The sequence below is a fragment of the Ranitomeya imitator genome, chromosome 4 (genome assembly GCF_032444005.1).
Source record: "Ranitomeya imitator isolate aRanImi1 chromosome 4, aRanImi1.pri, whole genome shotgun sequence".
NCBI lineage: Eukaryota > Metazoa > Chordata > Amphibia > Anura > Dendrobatidae > Ranitomeya > Ranitomeya imitator.
In genome coordinates this window covers 701,066,829-701,084,424 of record NC_091285.1, presented here as the reverse complement: position 1 = coordinate 701,084,424, position 17,596 = coordinate 701,066,829, and the positions used below count along the sequence as shown (strand labels likewise).

The following is a 17,596-nucleotide window of genomic DNA, read 5'->3' as shown; positions in this document are numbered from 1 at the left end:
ATGAACTGAAATTGAAGTGAGCCTGCCCTCCACCCCCAGGTGTTTCTATGTATAACAGCCACCTTGTACAGCAGTACTGCTGCATTTGTACAAGGTGGCTGACTTTTTCTCCTTGCCCACGTGGAACTCAACACGTACAAAATGTGTCTCATTAGAGACCATTACAATGTCCCTGAGGTGTGACTTTCCTTTTTAATGACACGCAGCACCCCCATTGTTAGCGCTGCCCGTCTTCAGACATCATTGGTTGGCTGGCTGTGCCTGTGCGTCTGCCCTGCCCGACACAACGCCCCTCGTTGTCTCATATATTTTGACTGCGAGGGTGTGATTGATGGGCACGAGCAGTGCATATGTTCGCCTGTCTTCACTCCCCTCCTTCCGCCTTCTTCAGACTGTGCGGCCTCATGGCCGTGGCAGGCAATAAGGGATCAGCTGAGGCCGCCCAGTCTGAAGCAGGTGTAAGGACATGTGTGAGCGGCGAACATATTTACTGCACAAGGCCACGAATCCCAGCACCGCAGTGTGACTTTATGGAAAGGCACTGTGGGTCTGGGATTTATGGCCATCGTTAACCGCACCGGCCAACATGAAATGAGGTCATAAGACGGCCTGCACTAACAGGGTATTGCCAAGGGATAACACAAGAGCGCACTCTCCCGTACTGCAAATAACCACGGTAAGGAGTCTGCGCCCAGCACCTAGGTGTAAATTTTGACACCTGTGCTGTGTCTTCTTCAAAAGAAAAGTCACGTTTCCACTACTGTTTGACAGTATAATGGGCTAAATAGTGTACATGTTTTATTCAGCGTGTGCAAGGAGCAAAATGAAGAGAGCAACCTTAGACTTGTGCAGCATTAATGCTGTTCAAGGTGTTGCTCTTGTACCTTGCAACACCTGAGGGGGGGTTAAAGGTTTCCTTTGAAATTGGTTCAACTAGGCTTCGGCCTACACTCTGCTCCTCTCCTCCTCCTGCTGACCCTGGGCTCATAACACCGCCAGTTTTAGCCTGGAAGTGCTAGCTGCACAGAGAAAAACACCAGCCAATGTGTTAGTGGGGTTCAGCACCGCCTGCTGTTCCCCCACTGTGTAGCCGGCAAAGTGTCCTGCAAACGCAACGCAGACACAAAGCTGACTCCAGTGCAGGCTTCGGCCTACACTCTGCTCCCCCTGCTTACCCTTTGCTCCAACACCGCTAGTTGGGGCTGTAGGAAGACAATGTTTGATAGGCAAAGCATCCGGCTTCCAGCACCGCCAGCTGGTTCTCGGCAGTGTTTTTGTCACAGGTACTCCCTCATGCCAAACCTGGTTTCAGCACCGTCAGCTGTTTCCGGGTTGTGTCAAACTCGCTGAGACGCCTATGCTTGCCCCGTCGTGTTGCGGTCGGGTTAGCCAACTCCAGGGTGCCTCCAGTTTAGGAGCTTCCTATGTGGGCTGCGTGAACTGGTAGTCAAGGCTGGTTCTGTAGTGCCAGTAGGCCCAGCTCCCCCTGTAGGACTGTTGGGGTTCGGTAACTGCGGCTGCCTCGCGGCCTAGCTGTTCTCTCCTCTCCTGTGGGCCTTCAGGTCCACCTCCTGGTTCCAGCACCGTCAGCTGGTTCCGGGCCGAGCCTTTGGCTTAGGTGCCTCCTCCTGGGTATCCGAGTTCCGCCAACGTCAGGCGGTCATTGGTAGTGCTTTTAAGCGCGGGCACCTACAGCTTAGTAACCGGGATCCAGCACCGTCAGCTGGTTCTCGGTCGTTCCATTGGCTCTTGCACACTGGGGCAACGCATCTGGGTTCCAGCAACGCCAGCTGATTCTCGGCAGTGTTTTTGACACAGGTACTCCCTCGTGCCAAGCCTGGTTTCAGCACCGTCAGCTGTTTCCGGGTTGTGTCAAGTTCACTGAGATGCCTATGCTTGCCCCGTCGTGTTGCGGTCGGGTTAGCCAACTCCAGGGTGCCTCCAGTTTAGGAGCTTCCTATGTGGGCTGCGTGAACTGGTAGTCAAGGCTGGTTCTGTAGTGCCAGTAGGCCCAGCTCCCCCTGTAGGACTGTTGGGGTTCGGTAACTGCGGCTGCCTCGCGGCCTAGCTGTTCTCTCCTCTCCTGTGGGCCTTCGGGTCCACCTCCTGGTTCCAGCACCGTCAGCTGGTTCCGGGCCGAGCCTTTGGCTTAGGTGCCTCCTCCTGGGTATCCGAGTTCCGCCAACGTCAGCCGGTCCTTGGTAGTGCTTTTAAGCGCGGGCACCTACAGCTTAGTAACCGGGTTCCAGCACCGCCAGCTGGTCCTCGGTGCCATTGGCTCTTGCACACTGGGGCAACGCATCTGGGTTCCAGCACCGCCAGCTGGTTCTCGGCAGTGTTCTTGTCACAGGTACTCCCTCGTGCCAAGCCTGGTTTCAGCACCGTCAGCTGTTTCCGGGTTGTGTCAAGTTCACTGAGACGCCTATGCTTGCCCCGTCGTGTTGCGGTCGGGTTAGCCAACTCCAGGGTGCCTCCAGTTTAGGAGCTTCCTATGTGGGCTGCGTGAACTGGTAGTCAAGGCTGGTTCTGTAGTGCCAGTAGGCCCACCTCCCCGTGTAGGACTGTTGGGGTTCGGTAACTGCGGCTGCCTCGCGGCCTAGCTGTTCTCTCCTCTCCTGTGGGCCTTCGGGTCCACCTCCTGGTTCCAGCACCGTCAGCTGGTTCCGGGCCGAGCCTTTGGCTTAGGTGCCTCCTCCTGGGTATCCGAGTTCCGCCAACGTCAGGCGGTCCTTGGTAGTGCTATTAAGCGCGGGCACCTACAGCTTAGTAACCGGGTTCCAGCACCGTCAGTTGGTCCTCGGTCGTGCCATTGGCTCTTGCACACTGGGGCAACGCATCTGGGTTCCAGCAACGCCAGCTGGTTCTCGGCAGTGTTTTTGACACAGGTACTCCCTCGTGCCAAGCTTGGTTTCAGCACCGTCAGCTGTTTCCGGGTTGTGTCAAGTTCACTGAGACGCCTATGCTTGCCCCGTCGTGTTGCGGTCGAGTTAGCCAACTCCAGGGTGACTCCAGTTTAGGAGCTTCCTATGTGGGCTGCGTGAACTGGTAGTCAAGGCTGCTTCTGTAGTGCCAGTAGGCCCAGCTCCCCCTGTAGGACTGTTGGGGTTCGGTAACTGCGGCTGCCTCGCGGCCTAGCTGTTCTCTCCTCTCCTGTGGGCCTTCGGGTCCACCTCCTGGTTCCAGCACCGTCAGCTGGTTCCGGGCCGAGCCTTTGGCTTAGGTGCCCCCTCCTGGGTATCCGAGTTCCGCCAACGTCAGGCGGTCCTTGGTAGTGCTTTTAAGCGCGGGCACCTACAGCTTAGTAACCGGGTCCCAGCACCGTCAGCTGGTCCTCGGTGCCATTGGCTCATGCACATTGGGGCAACGCATCTGGGTTCCAGCACCGCCAGCTGGTTCTCGGCAGTGTTCTTGTCACAGGTACTCCCTCGTGCCAAGCCTGGTTTCAGCACCGTCAGCTGTTTCCGGGTTGTGTCAAGTTCACTGAGACGCCTATGCTTGCCCCGTCGTGTTGCGGTCGGGTTAGCCAACTCCAGGGTGCCTCCAGTTTAGGAGCTTCCTATGTGGGCTACGTGAACTGGTAGTCAAGGCTGGTTCTGTAGTGCCAGTAGGCCCAGCTCCCCCTGTAGGACTGTTGGGGTTCGGTAACTGCGGCTGCCTCGCGGCCTAGCTGTTCTCTCCTCTCCTGTGGGCCTTCGGGTCCACCTCCTGGTTCCAGCACCGTCAGCTGGTTCCGGGCCGAGCCTTTGGCTTAGGTGCCTCCTCCTGGGTATCCGAGTTCCGCCAACGTCAGGCGGTCCTTGGTAGTGCTTTTAAGCGCGGGCACCTACAGCTTAGTAACCGGGTTCCAGCACCGTCAGCTGTTCCTCGGTCGTGCCATTGGCTCTTGCACACTGGGGCAACGCATCTGGGTTCCAGCAACGCCAGCTGGTTCTCGGCAGTGTTTTTGACACAGGTACTCCCTCGTGCCAAGCCTGGTTTCAGCACCGTCAGCTGTTTCCGGGTTGTGTCAAGTTCACTGAGACGCCTATGCTTGCCCCGTCGTGTTGCGGTCGGGTTAGCCAACTCCAGGGTGACTCCAGTTTAGGAGCTTCCTATGTGGGCTGCGTGAACTGGTAGTCAAGGCTGGTTCTGTAGTGCCAGTAGGCCCAGCTCCCCCTGTAGGACTGTTGGGGTTCGGTAACTGCGGCTGCCTCGCGGCCTAGCTGTTCTCTCCTCTCCTGTGGGCCTTCGGGTCCACCTCCTGGTTCCAGCACCGTCAGCTGGTTCCGGGCAGAGCCTTTGGCTTAGGTGCCTCCTCCTGGGTATCCGAGTTCCGCCAACGTCAGGCGGTCCTTGGTAGTGCTTTTAAGCGCGGGCACCTACAGCTTAGTAACCGGGTTCCAGCACCGTCAGCTGGTCCTCGGTCGTGCCATTGGCTCTTGCATACTGGGGCAATGCATCTGGGTTCCAGCAACGCCAGCTGGTTCTCGGCAGTGTTTTTGACACAGGTACTCCCTCGTGCCAAGCCTGGTTTCAGCACCGTCAGCTGTTTCCGGGTTGTGTCAAGTTCACTGAGACGCCTATGCTTGCCCCGTCGTGTTGCGGTCGGGTTAGCCAACTCCAGGGTGACTCCAGTTTAGGAGCTTCCTATGTGGGCTGCGTGAACTGGTAGTCAAGGCTGGTTCTGTAGTGCCAGTAGGCCCAGCTCCCCCTGTAGGACTGTTGGGGTTCGGTAACTGCGGCTGCCTCGCGGCCTAGCTGTTCTCTCCTCTCCTGTGGGCCTTCGGGTCCACCTCCTGGTTCCAGCACCGTCAGCTGGTTCCGGGCCGAGCCTTTAGCTTAGGTGCCTCCTCCTGGGTATCCGAGTTCCGCCAACGTCAGGCGGTCCTTGGTAGTGCTTTTAAGCGCGGGCACCTACAGCTTAGTAACCGGGTTCCAGCACCGTCAGCTGGTCCTCGGTCGTGCCATTGGCTCTTGCACACTGGGGCAACGCATCTGGGTTCCAGCAACGCCAGCTGGTTCTCGGCAGTGTTTTTGACACAGGTACTCCCTCGTGCCAAGCCTGGTTTCAGCACCGTCAGCTGTTTCCGGGTTGTGTCAAGCTCACTGAGACGCCTATGCTTGCCCCGTCGTGTTGCGGTCGGGTTAGCCAACTCCAGGGTGACTCCAGTTTAGGAGCTTCCTATGTGGGCTGCGTGAACTGGTAGTCAAGGCTGGTTCTGTAGTGCCAGTAGGCCCAGCTCCCCCTGTAGGACTGTTGGGGTTCGGTAACTGCGGCTGCCTCGCGGCCTAGCTGTTCTCTCCTCTCCTGTGGGCCTTCAGGTCCACCACCTGGTTCCAGCACCATCAGCTGGTTCTCGGCAGTGTCTTTTGCTCTTGTACCTTTTGCTCTCCATCCTGGTTCCAGTACCGTCAGCTGGTTCCGGGCAGAGCCTTTGGCTCAGGTGCCTCCTTCTGGGTATCCAAGTTCCACCAACGTCAGGTGGTCCTTGGTAGTGCTTTCAGGCACGGGTACCTCCTGCTTAGTAACCGGGTTCCAGTAACGTCAGCTGGTCCTCGGTAGTTCCATTGGCTCTTGGACCTTTGGCTACCCATCCGGGTTCCAGTACCGTCAGCTGGTTCTCGGCAGTGTCTTTTGCTCTTGTACCTTCTGCTCCCCATCCTGGTTCCAGTACCGTCAACTGGTTCCGGGCAGAGCCTTTGGCTTAGGTGCCTCCTTCTGGGTATCCGAGTTCCGCCAACGTCAGGCGGTCCTTGGTAGTGCTTTTTAGCACGGGTACCTCCTGCTTAGTAACCGGGTTCCAGTAACGTCAGCTGGTCCTCGGTAGTTCCATAGGCTCTTGAACCTTCGGGTAGCCATCCGAGTTCCAGTTCCATCAGCTGGTTCTTGGCATTTTATCAGCCTTCTTGTACCTTCTGCTACAAGTTGAAGACCCTAAAGTCGACGACCCGGAAGACCACCCCGATGACGACGACGACGACCTGGAAGACCACCCCGATGACGACGACGACGACGGCGGAGACGACGACGGCGGAGACGACGACGGCTGAGACGACGACGGCGGAGATGACGACACTGGAGACGACGACCCTGGAGACGACAACATGGAAGACCGAGAAGCAGAAGAACAAGAGGCTGCAGAACAAAGAGCAGAAGAACATTAAGCATAAGACTTAATATCAGAGCAAAAGATATTATCTAAATTATATGCAGAAGAAGACTAAGCAGTGTATGGGGGTGAGTCCGTTCCTCCTCGTGGTGCCCCTGGATAAAGCCTGATGCTGCAGGCCAAACTGAACGCGGACAAATGTAACTTTTGTGACTGGCAGAACGGAAGGTGTAATCTTCCAACTTTTATAGATAACAACTACGGGAATGCCTGTCACAAATGAGAATATGATGAAGAAGTAGAATAGGAAGAACAATAACAGTGGAATAAAAAGAATATGTAGAATAAGAAGAATAATAATAGTTGAATAAAATGAATATGAAGAATGTAATAAAAAAAAAAAAAAGGTAAAGGATGAAGAAGAAGATGAATAAGGTGAAGAAGAAGTTGATCGCAAAGATGCTGATGATGATGATGAAGATGAAAGTGTGGGAAAAGTAAAAAAAAAAAAGAAAAAAAAGAAGGGGAAGGGCGTGGAATAGTGAAACATCAATATCTGACAAAATAAAAATAAAAAATTTACATAGTCAATATCTTTGTCACTCCGAACGTCATAAAAAAAAACAAAAAACATGCTATTCTATTTGATTGAGATAAACCTCTATGACTTTAATGTCTCTGCCACCTCCCCAAATACATCCGGCATTATTCTTAGTTGTTTTCCTTCATGTAGAATGAACCTACAAGGCAAGAAAGGGTTTATTTTAATTCCGATATTTTGGTCCCATTGACTTACATTGGGATCGGGTATTGGTATCGGCGATATCCGATATTTTTTGAATATCGGCCGATCCTATCCGATACCGATACTTTCCGATATCGGAAGGTATCGCTCAACACTAGTCACGACCAATCAGCGATGGGCGCAGTCCAGCGGCAACATGGCCGCTCCTTCCTCCCCGCAGTCAGTGCCCCTCCATACACCCCTCCGATCACCGCTCACACAGGGTTATTGGCAGCATTAACCGACCGCGCTATGCCGCGGTGTAGCGCACTCGGTTAACTCTGCTATTAACCCTGTGTGACCAACGCTTTACTATTGATGCTGCCTATGCGGCATCAATAGTAAAAAGATCTAATGTTAAAAATAATTATTAAAAAAAATCGTTATATAAACACCGTCCGTCGGCCCCTCGGATCCACAACAGGCCTTTCTGACTTGAGACGCTCCGGTAACTGGTCCATGCTGCGATCTTCCGAGATGATGACGTAGCCGTCTCGTGAGTCCGCTACGTCATCATCTCGCGAGACCGCAATGCACTTTTGAGACCGGAGCGTGCGACGAGCGTCGGGAACCGCTTCACTTGGATCCGGGGGCTCCTGTTATGAGTTATGATTAGGCAATTCAGTACCACAATGGACATAGCGGTCAGAGCACATACAGTGATCTGACAATAACCCAAAAATATAGAACGAGCTCTGAGACGTGGGAACTCTGTTGACCGCAATCCCTGATCCTCTCCAACAACACTAGAGGCAGCCGTGGATTGCGCCTAACGCTCCCTATGCAACTCGGCACAGCCTGAGAAACTAGCTAGCCTGAAGATAGAAAATAAGCCTACCTTGCCTCAGAGAAATACCCCAAAGGAAAAGGCAGACCCCCCACATATAATGACTGTGAGTTAGGATGAAAAGACAAACGTAGAGATTAAATAGATTTAGCAAAGTGAGGCCCGACTTTCTGAACAGAGCGAGGATAGGAAAGGTAACTTTGCGGTCAACACAAAACCCTAAAAAACCACACAAAGGGGGCAAAAAGACCCTCCATACCGAACTAACGGCACGGAGGTACACCCTCTGCGTCCCAGAGCTTCCAGCAAAACAAATAGATAAGCTGGACAGAAAAAACAGCAAACAAAAATAGCAAAGGAAAACTTAGCTATGCAGAGCTGCAGGCCACAGGAACGATCCAGTAGAAAACAAGTCCAATACTGGAACATTGACAGGAGGCCAGGATCAAAGCACTAGGTGGAGTTAAGTAGAGCAGCACCTAACGACCTCACCACATCACCTGAGGAAGGAAACTCAGAAGCCGCAGTACCACTTTCCTCCACCAACGGAAGCTCACTGAGAGAATCAGCAGAAGTACCACTTGTGACCACAGGAGGGAGCTCTGCCACAGAATTCACAACAGTACCCCCCCCTTGAGGAGGGGTCACCAAACCCTCACCAGAGCCCCCAGGCTGACCAGGATGAGCCACATGAAAGGCACGAACAAGATCGGGAGCATGGACATCAGAGGCAAAGACCCAGGAATTATCTTCCTGAGCATAACCCTTCCACTTAACCAGATACTGGAGTTTCCGTCTTGAAACACAAGAATCCAAAATCTTCTCCACAATATACTCCAACTCCCCCTCCACCAAAACCGGGGCAGGAGGGTCAACAGATGGAACCACAGGTGCCACGTATCTCCGCAACAATGACCTATGGAATACATTATGTATGGAAAAAGAATCTGGAAGGGTCAAACGAAAAGACACAGGATTAAGAACCTCAGAAATCCTATACGGACCAATGAAACGAGGTTTAAACTTAGGAGAGGAAACCTTCATAGGAATATGACGAGAAGATAACCAAACCAGATCCCCAACACGAAGTCGGTGACCCACACAGCGTCTGCGATTAGCGAAACGTTGAGCCTTCTCCTGGGACTAGGTCAAATTGTCCACTACATGAGTCCAAATCTGCTGCAATCTGTCCACTACAGTATCCACACCAGGACAGTCCGAAGACTCAACCTGTCCTGAAGAGAAACGAGGATGGAACCCAGAGTTGCAGAAAAATGGCGAAACCAAGGTAGCCGAGCTGGCCCGATTATTAAGGGCGAACTCAGCCAAAGGCGAAAAGGACACCCAGTCATCCTGATCAGCAGAAACAAAGCATCTCAGATATGTTTCCAAGGTCTGATTGGTTCATTCGGTCTGGCCATTAGTCTGAGGATGGAAAGCCGAGGAAAAAGACAAGTCAATGCCCATCCTACCACAAAAGGCTCGCCAAAACCTCGAAACAAACTGGGAACCTCTGTCAGAAACGATATTCTCAGGAATGCCATGTAAACGAACCACATGCTGGAAGAACAATGGCACCAAATCAGAGAAGGAAGGCAATTTAGACAAGGGTACCAGATGGACCATCTTAGAAAAAGCGATCACAGACTACCCAAATGACTGACATCTTTTGAGAAACGGGAAGATCTGAAATAAAATCCATGGAAATATGCGTCCAGGGCCTCTTCGGGACCGGCAAGGGCAAAAGCAACCCACTGGCACGAGAACAGCAGGGCTTAGCCCGAGCACAAATCCCACAGGACTGCACAAAAGTACGCACATCCCGCGACAGAGATGGCCACCAAAAGGATCTAGCCACTAACTCTCTGGTACCAAAGATTCCAGGATGACCAGCCAACACCGAACAATGAACCTCAGAGATAACTTTATTCGTCCACCTATCAGGGACAAACAGTTTCTCCGCTGGACAACGATCAGGTTTATTAGCCTGAAATTTTTGCAGCACCCGCCGCAAATCAGGGGAGATGGCAGACACAATTACTCCTTCCTTGAGGATACCCGCCGGCTCAGACAAACCCGGAGAGTCGGGCACAAAACTCCTAGACAGAGCATCCGCCTTCACATTTTTAGAGCCCGGAAGGTACGAAATCACAAAGTCAAAACGGGCAAAAAACAGCGACCAACGAGCCTGTCTAGGATTCAACCGCTTGGCAGACTCGAGATAAGTCAAGTTCTTATGATCAGTCAATACCACCATGCGATGCTTAGCTCCTTCAAGCCAATGACGCCACTCCTCGAATGCCCACTTCATGGCTAGCAACTCTCGGTTGCCCACATCATAATTTCGCTCGGCAGGCGAAAACTTCCTGGAAAAGAAGGCGCATGGTTTAATCACCGAGCAATCAGAACTTCTCTGCGACAAAACAGCCCCTGCTCCAATTTCAGAAGCATCAACCTCGACCTGGAACGGAAGCAAAACATCAGGTTGACACAACACAGGGCAGAAGAAAAACGACGCTTCAACTCTTGAAAAGCCTCCACAGCAGCAGAAGACCAATTGACCACATCAGCACCCTTCTTGGTCAAATCGGTCAATGGTTTAGCAATACTGGAAAAATTGCAGATGAAGCGACGATAAAAATTAGCAAAGCCCATGAACTTTTGCAGACTTTTCAGAGATGTCGGCTGAGTCCAATCATGGATGGCTTGGACCTTAACAGGATCTATCTCGATAGTAGAAGGGGAAAAGATGAACCCCAAAAATGAAACCTTCTGCACACCAAAGAGACACTTTGATCCTTTCACAAACAAAGAATTAGCACGCAGGACCTGAAAAACCGTTCTGACCTGCTTCACATGAGACTCCCAATCATCCGAGAAGATCAAAATGTCATCCAAGTACACAATCAGGAATTTATCCAGGTACTCTCGGAAGATGTCATGCATAAAGGACTGAAACACTGATGGAGCATTGGCAAGTCCGAACGGCATCACTAGATACTCAAAATGACCCTCGGGCGTATTAAATGCAGTTTTCCATTCATCGCCTCGCTTAATTCGCACAAGATTATACGCACCACGAAGATCTATCTTGGTGAACCAACTAGCCCCCTTAATCCGAGCAAACAAATCAGATAATAATGGCAAGGGGTACTGAAATTTAACCGTGATCTTATTTAGAAGGCGGTAATCTATACAAGATCTCAGCGAACCATCCTTCTTGGCTACAAAAAAGAACCCTGCTCCTAATGGCGACGATGACGGGCGAATATGCCCCTTCTCCAGGGATTCCTTCACATAACTGCGCATAGCGGCGTGCTCAGGCACGGATAAATTAAACAGTCGACCTTTTGGGAATTTACTACCAGGAATCAAATTGATAGCACAATCACAATCCCTATGCGGAGGTAGGGTATCGGACTTGGGCTCATCAAATACATCCCGGTAATCAGACAAGAACTCTGGAACCTCAGAAGGGGTGGATGACGAAATTGACAGAAATGGAACATCACCATGTAACCCCTGACAACCCCAGCTGGACACCGACATGGATTTCCAATGTAATACTGGATTATGGACTTGTAGCCATGGCAACCCCAACACGACCACATCATGCAGATTATGCAACACCAGAAAGCGAATAACCTCCTGATGTGCAGGAGCCATGCACATGGTCAGCTGGGTCCAGTATTGAGGCTTATTCTTGGCCAAAGGCGTAGCATCAATTCCTCTCAATGGAATAGGACACTGCAAGGGCTCCAAGAAAAACCCACAACGCTTAGCATACTCCAAGTCCATCAAATTCAGGGCAGCGCCTGAATCCACAAATGTCATGACAGAATAGGAAGACAAAGAGCAGATCAAAGTAACGGACAGAAGAAATTTTGACTGTACCGTACCAATGGTGGCAGACCTAGCGAACCGCTTAGTGCGCTTAGGACAATCAGAGATAGCATGAGTGGAATCACCACAATAGAAACACAGCCCATTCAGACGTCTGTGTTCTTGCCGTTCAACTCTGGTCAAAGTCCTATCGCACTGCATAGGCTCAGGTTTAAGCTCAGGTAATACCGCCAAATGGTGCACAGATTTACGCTCACGCAAGCGTCGACCGATCTGAATGGCCAAAGACATAGACTCACTCAAACCAGCAGGCATAGGAAATCCCACCATGACATCTTTAAGGGCTTCAGAGAGACCCTTTCTGAACATAGCTGCCAGCGCAGATTCATTCCATTGAGTGAGCACGGACCACTTTCTAAATTTCTGACAATATACCTCTATCTCATCCTGACCCTGACAAAGGGCCAGCAAATTTTTTTCTGCCTGATCCACTGAATTAGGTTCATCGTACAGCAATCCAAGCGCCAGGAAAAACGCATCGATATTACTTAATGCAGGATCTCCTGACGCAAGAGAAAATGCCCAGTCCTGAGGATCGCCACGCAAAAAAGAAATAACGATCCTAACTTGTTGAACTGGGTCACCAGAGGAGTGAGGTTTCAAAGCCAAAAATAGTTTACAATTATTTTTGAAACTCAGAAATTTAGTTCTATCTCCAAAAAACAAATCTGGAATAGGAATTCTCGGTTCTAACATAGAATTCTGAACCACAAAGTCTTGAATATTTTGTACTCTTGCCGTGAGCTGATCCACACATGAAGACAAACCTTTAATGTCCATTGCAACACCTGTGTCCTGAACCACCCAAATGTCTAGGGGAAAAAAAGGCAAAACACAGTGCAGAGAAAAAAAAATGGTCTCAGAACTTCTTTTTTCCCTCTATTGAGAATCATTAGTACGATGGCCTCCTGTACTGTTATGAGTTATGATTAGGCAATTCAGTACCACAATGGACATAGCGGTCAGAGCACATTCAGTGATCTGACAATAACCCAAAAATATAGAACGAGCTCTGAGACGTGGGAACTCTGTTGACCGCAATCCCTGATCCTCTCCAACAACACTAGATGCAGCCGTGGATTGCGCCTAACGCTCCCTATGCAACTCGGCACAGCCTGAGAAACTAGCTAGCCTGAAGATAGAAAATAAGCCTACCTTGCCTCAGAGAAATACCCCAAAGGAAAAGGCAGACCCCCCACATATAATGACTGTGAGTTAAGATGAAAAGACAAACGTAGAGATGAAATAGATTTAGCAAAGTGAGGCCCGACTTTCTGAACAGAGCGAGGATAGGAAAGGTAACTTTGCGGTCAACACAAAACCCTAAAAAAACACACAAAGGGGGCAAAAAGACCCTCCGTACCGAACTAACGGCACGGAGGTACACCCTCTGCGTCCCAGAGCTTCCAGCAAAACAAATAGATAAGCTGGACAGAAAAAACAGCAAACAAAAATAGCAAAGGAAAACTTAGCTATGCAGAGCAGCAGGCCACAGGAACGATCCAGTAGAAAACAAGTCCAATACTGGAACATTGACAGGAGGCCAGGATCAAAGCACTAGGTGGAGTTAAGTAGAGCAGCACCTAACGATCTCACCACATCACCTGAGGAAGGAAACTCAGAAGCCGCAGTACCACTTTCCTCCACGAACGGAAGCTCACAGAGAGGATCAGCAGAAGTACCACTTGTGACCACAGGAGGGAGCTCTGCCACAGAATTCACAACAGGCTCCAGAAGGTGAGTATATAACTATTTTTTATTTAAATTCTTTTTTTTAACAGGGATATGATGCCCACATTGCTATATACTACATGGGCTGGGCAATATACTACATGGGCTGTGAAATATACTACATGGGCTGTGCTATATCATATAGTACGTGACTGGGCAATATTCTACGTGACTGGGCAATATACTACGTGACTGGGCAATATACTACGTGTCTGGGCAATATACTACGTCACTGGGCAATATACTACGACACTGGGCAATATACTACGTCACTGGGCAATATACTACGTGGCTGGGCAATATACTACGTCACTGGGCAATATACTAGGTTACTGGGCAATATACTACGTGGCTGGGAAATATACTACGTGACTGAGCAATATACTATGTGGCCGGGCAATATACTACGTGACTGGACAATATACTATGTGGCCGGACAATATACTACATGACTGGGCAATATACTATGTCACTGGGCAATATACTATGTCAATGGGCAATATACTATGTCACTGGGCAATATACTACGCTACTGGCCAATATAATACGTGATTGGGCAATATACTACGTGACTGTGCAGTATACTACGTAACTCGGCAATATACTTTGTGGCCGGGCAATATACTACATGGCTGGGCAATATACTACGTCACTGGGCAATATACTACATTACTGGGCAATTTACTACGTGTCTGGGCAATATACTACGTGGCTGGGCAATATACTACGTGACTGGGCAATACGTGAACGGACTCACCCCCATACACTGCTTAGTCTTCTTCTGCTTGTAATTTAGATAATATCTTTTGCTCTGATTTTTAGTCTTATGCTTAATGTTCTTCTGCTTTTTGTTCTGCAGCTTCTTGTTCTTCTGCTTCTTGGTCTTCTTCGGGGTGGTCTCCAGGGTCGTTGTCTCCAGGGTCATCGTCTCCAGGGTCGTCGTCTCCGGGGTTGTCATCTTCTTCAGGGTGGTCTTCAGGGTCGTCGTCTCCAGGGTCGTCGTCTCCGCGGTCGTCGTCTTCTTCGGGGTGGTCTTCAGGGTCGTCGTCTTTAGGGTCATCATCCGGGAGATCCAGAGTGATTAGCAAAAACCATTTCCAAAAGCTTAAAGTCTTCCTTCAACCTTAAATATTATGTTACTATGACTGCTAGAGGCACATGACAGCTGATCAGATCAAACAGGTGGAGGCGACCAATGATTGATATATCCATCATTGGACTTTAACGGGTTAAAGGATGGCTCCTTTGCAAGTTGGTTTAAACTGCTGCACTTTAAAGAGCTCACATGGAAGTATGAAAAGTCATAAACGCTTTAAAACTGAGTTTTGAGATTGGCTGCAGTGGTTAGGCAACTGCAAGTGGATGTCATAGAACACATCAGTAGAATAGTCAGCAGAGAAGTGACAGCGGCCAGAATCTGTACATAAATCTGATTTTCTTTTTCATAACCGTGCTTGCCATTTGAAAAAACATTTGGGAAGTCGAAGATTACCTTTAATGTCTTTATTTCTAAAACTATAAATAATGGGATTAATCAAGGGGGTAAATACAGTGTATTGAAGGGATGTGATTTTATTAATATCTGATGTTTGTTCACTTTTTGGAAGAATATACACACTGAAAAGAGTGGTGTAAAATATGGAGACCACGGTGAGGTGGGAACTGCAGGTGGAGAAGGCTTTCTGTCTACTGATATTAGATGAAATCTGTAAAATGGCACGGATAATCTTCACGTAGCTAACAATAAATATTATGCTGGGAATAATCAACAGTGGAATACTTAATAAATACATTTGTAGTTTTACAGGAAAAGTATCCGAACATGCAATGTCTTGTAAGGGAACAAGATCACAGAATAGATGGTCAATAACATTAGTCCCACAGAACTTTAACCTGGATATTATTATAATGTAAAGGAGTGACGCAAAGAAACTGAGCAACCAAGAACTGATGGACAATATCACACAATTTCCACTTGTCATTATAGAGGTATAACGGAGGGGATTACAGATGGCCACATATCTGTCATAACACATCACCGTGAGGAGAAGGCATTCAAATGATTCTGTGGCACTAAAGAAATAAATTTGGGTCATGCAACCAATAAAAGCAATGGTCCCTCCTTTATTCATTAAAACGTAGAGAATGTTGGGGGCAATATCTGAAATCAGTAAGATGTCACTGATAGACAGTTGTGAGATGAAGAAGTACATTGGAGTGTGGAGGTTCCTGCTGGTGGACACCAGGGTGATGATCAGGAGATTCCCATATATTGTCACCAAGAATATCACAAGAAGCACACAGAAGAGTACAATTCTTAGCTGTGAACTGCCTTGAAAACCTAAGAGTACAAACTCTTTAATATCAGTCAGATTGTTCACCTGCAAAAAAGTATACAAACATAAGAGATTTAAAAGTCAGTAAGATTTGTTACTAATATAATAAGGAACTGGAGTTCTTCATGTTGCAGGAGAGCAGATGGGAATGTCCTGGGTGGCAGGTTTGTGTCACCGAAGTGGCTGGCCTCAGTGATATAAATCCCAGAATTGAAGCTCCAGTAATTGATGGTTACTGAGAGGTTTTAGTAAATGGACCAGATATGGGGTCCGGGATTTAGGAGCAACCAAAAGAGCCGGGGTAGAAATAGTCGCTCCTATAGCTCCGGTAGGGGCCTTGCAGGTCTTATAAAAGGCAGCTGAATTGGCTCAAGTGTGTCTGAGGTAGTGGAGCTGGAGTGGGGAGCTCTACTGGTGCACAGACCGTAGCAATGTCCGGACTTGCTGTGAACGTAGGACCGCATCATTTTACTGTGCCTACCCTGAGAAAGGACTGTTTATTTAGTTATTGATTTTTTTTAAATTTTGGTCAAAGTGAAGCTGCTGTGCTTACTTTCGAAGTTTGTGAGACAAATTAAACCTGAGACTGTTTTGCACCAGAACCAAATGCCCGTGTGTACCCTTCTCTGCTGATAGCAAGCAATGTTCTGTTTAAAGATTTATCTGACATCTTGGCCAAAATCCTCATGGACAACAATGATCACTGTCACAGAATCGATTCCTCAATAACATGTGAATGTGACTTTCAAGTGTCAATACAATGTGGTATGTGGAGCGGTCATCATTGCAAAGTTGTCTATGTGTCCTCACCATCTCCTCACTTCATGGAATGAGATAAAGATGTCTTCGCATCAATAGCAATTTCTATCTAAGCTTAATTAAATTGTGATCAATGTTCAGCTGAACACAAATTTTATTTCCTCGAAAAATAATTGAGTAATTTTGTTTTGAAAATTTCCATTCTTATTTTCATGGTCTAAATGTGATTGAAATGAGAATTATCGTATATCCCTACATCATTTGTGTTCTTACATCAGGCGTTTCCATGGTCCTCTTATTTTTCATCGTGAGGGAATAAGTGAGGAGTCTCCACCTGCAAGAGAAGATCTTCATCATCCTGGTCAGATTCTGTAAAATGATAGGACATAGTCAGACGCATCAACATTTACTCATAGAACAGAAGCTATGACATGACTCCGTATACGTATAATTATATATATATTATGCCATTGCCTCTACAGATTTGGTGTTGTTTTTGTCTCCCATATCTCTCGAGGTGTAGTCCAAAGAGGCATTATTATTAATAATTATTGGATTATTCCAAGGATGATGTAAAATGCAGAAAGAAAATAAACATGATCAAATATGTAGATACATAATCTAACATGTAAATAATCACATTTAAGTGCCCAGTGAATGCCGAAAAAATAGAATTTTCCATTTTTCAGTACAGTTGCACCTTTAAAAATGCAATCAAAATAGATCAAAAGGATGAAAAGAGGCCATAATTGTACCAACAAAAATCACATTTGGTTCTCGAAAAACAAGCCCAAATACGAGTCCATTGGTGGGAAAAAGAAAAAAAAAATGTGTATAGTCTATGAATTTGGCAACACAAAGAAAAAAAATTGTTTTTATTCTATTTTTCAAACGTAACAGTAAAATATTTTAATAGTAAAAGTCAATCATAGTACAATGATTAAAATGCAAGTCGAAAGGTGTTCGATTTAATGCTGTACATCGGTTTATTGTGCTATTACAGCTAACAGTATATCTAGTGGACCACATTTTTGTGATGTTCTATTTTAAAATGGCTCAATAAAAGATAGATTTTGCTACAAAGATCGCAGTTCTGTTGCCGGATCAACCCTGCGTTTCTCCAAATATTAGAGGCGGCTAATAAAGAGCAAACTTTCTGAGAAGGTGCTTAAGATGGAATTTTGAAGCAATTGTGAGAACTAGGTGA

The 17,596-nt window shown here is 48.2% G+C and overlaps 1 protein-coding gene across 1 annotated transcript; it reads right to left on the bottom strand.

The window, feature by feature from the left end:
• Positions 1 to 14,647: 14,647 nt before the first annotated feature.
• LOC138674784 (olfactory receptor 6B9-like) lies at positions 14,648 to 16,695 on the bottom strand. Its single transcript, XM_069762602.1, has 2 exons — positions 16,663 to 16,695; positions 14,648 to 15,675 (listed from the first exon to the last, which is right to left on the bottom strand). The coding sequence occupies exons 1-2, from the start codon at positions 16,693 to 16,695 to the stop codon at positions 14,737 to 14,739; spliced, it is 972 nt and encodes a 323-aa protein (XP_069618703.1). The 3' UTR covers positions 14,648 to 14,736.
• Between the last annotated feature and the right edge of the window lie 901 nt (positions 16,696 to 17,596).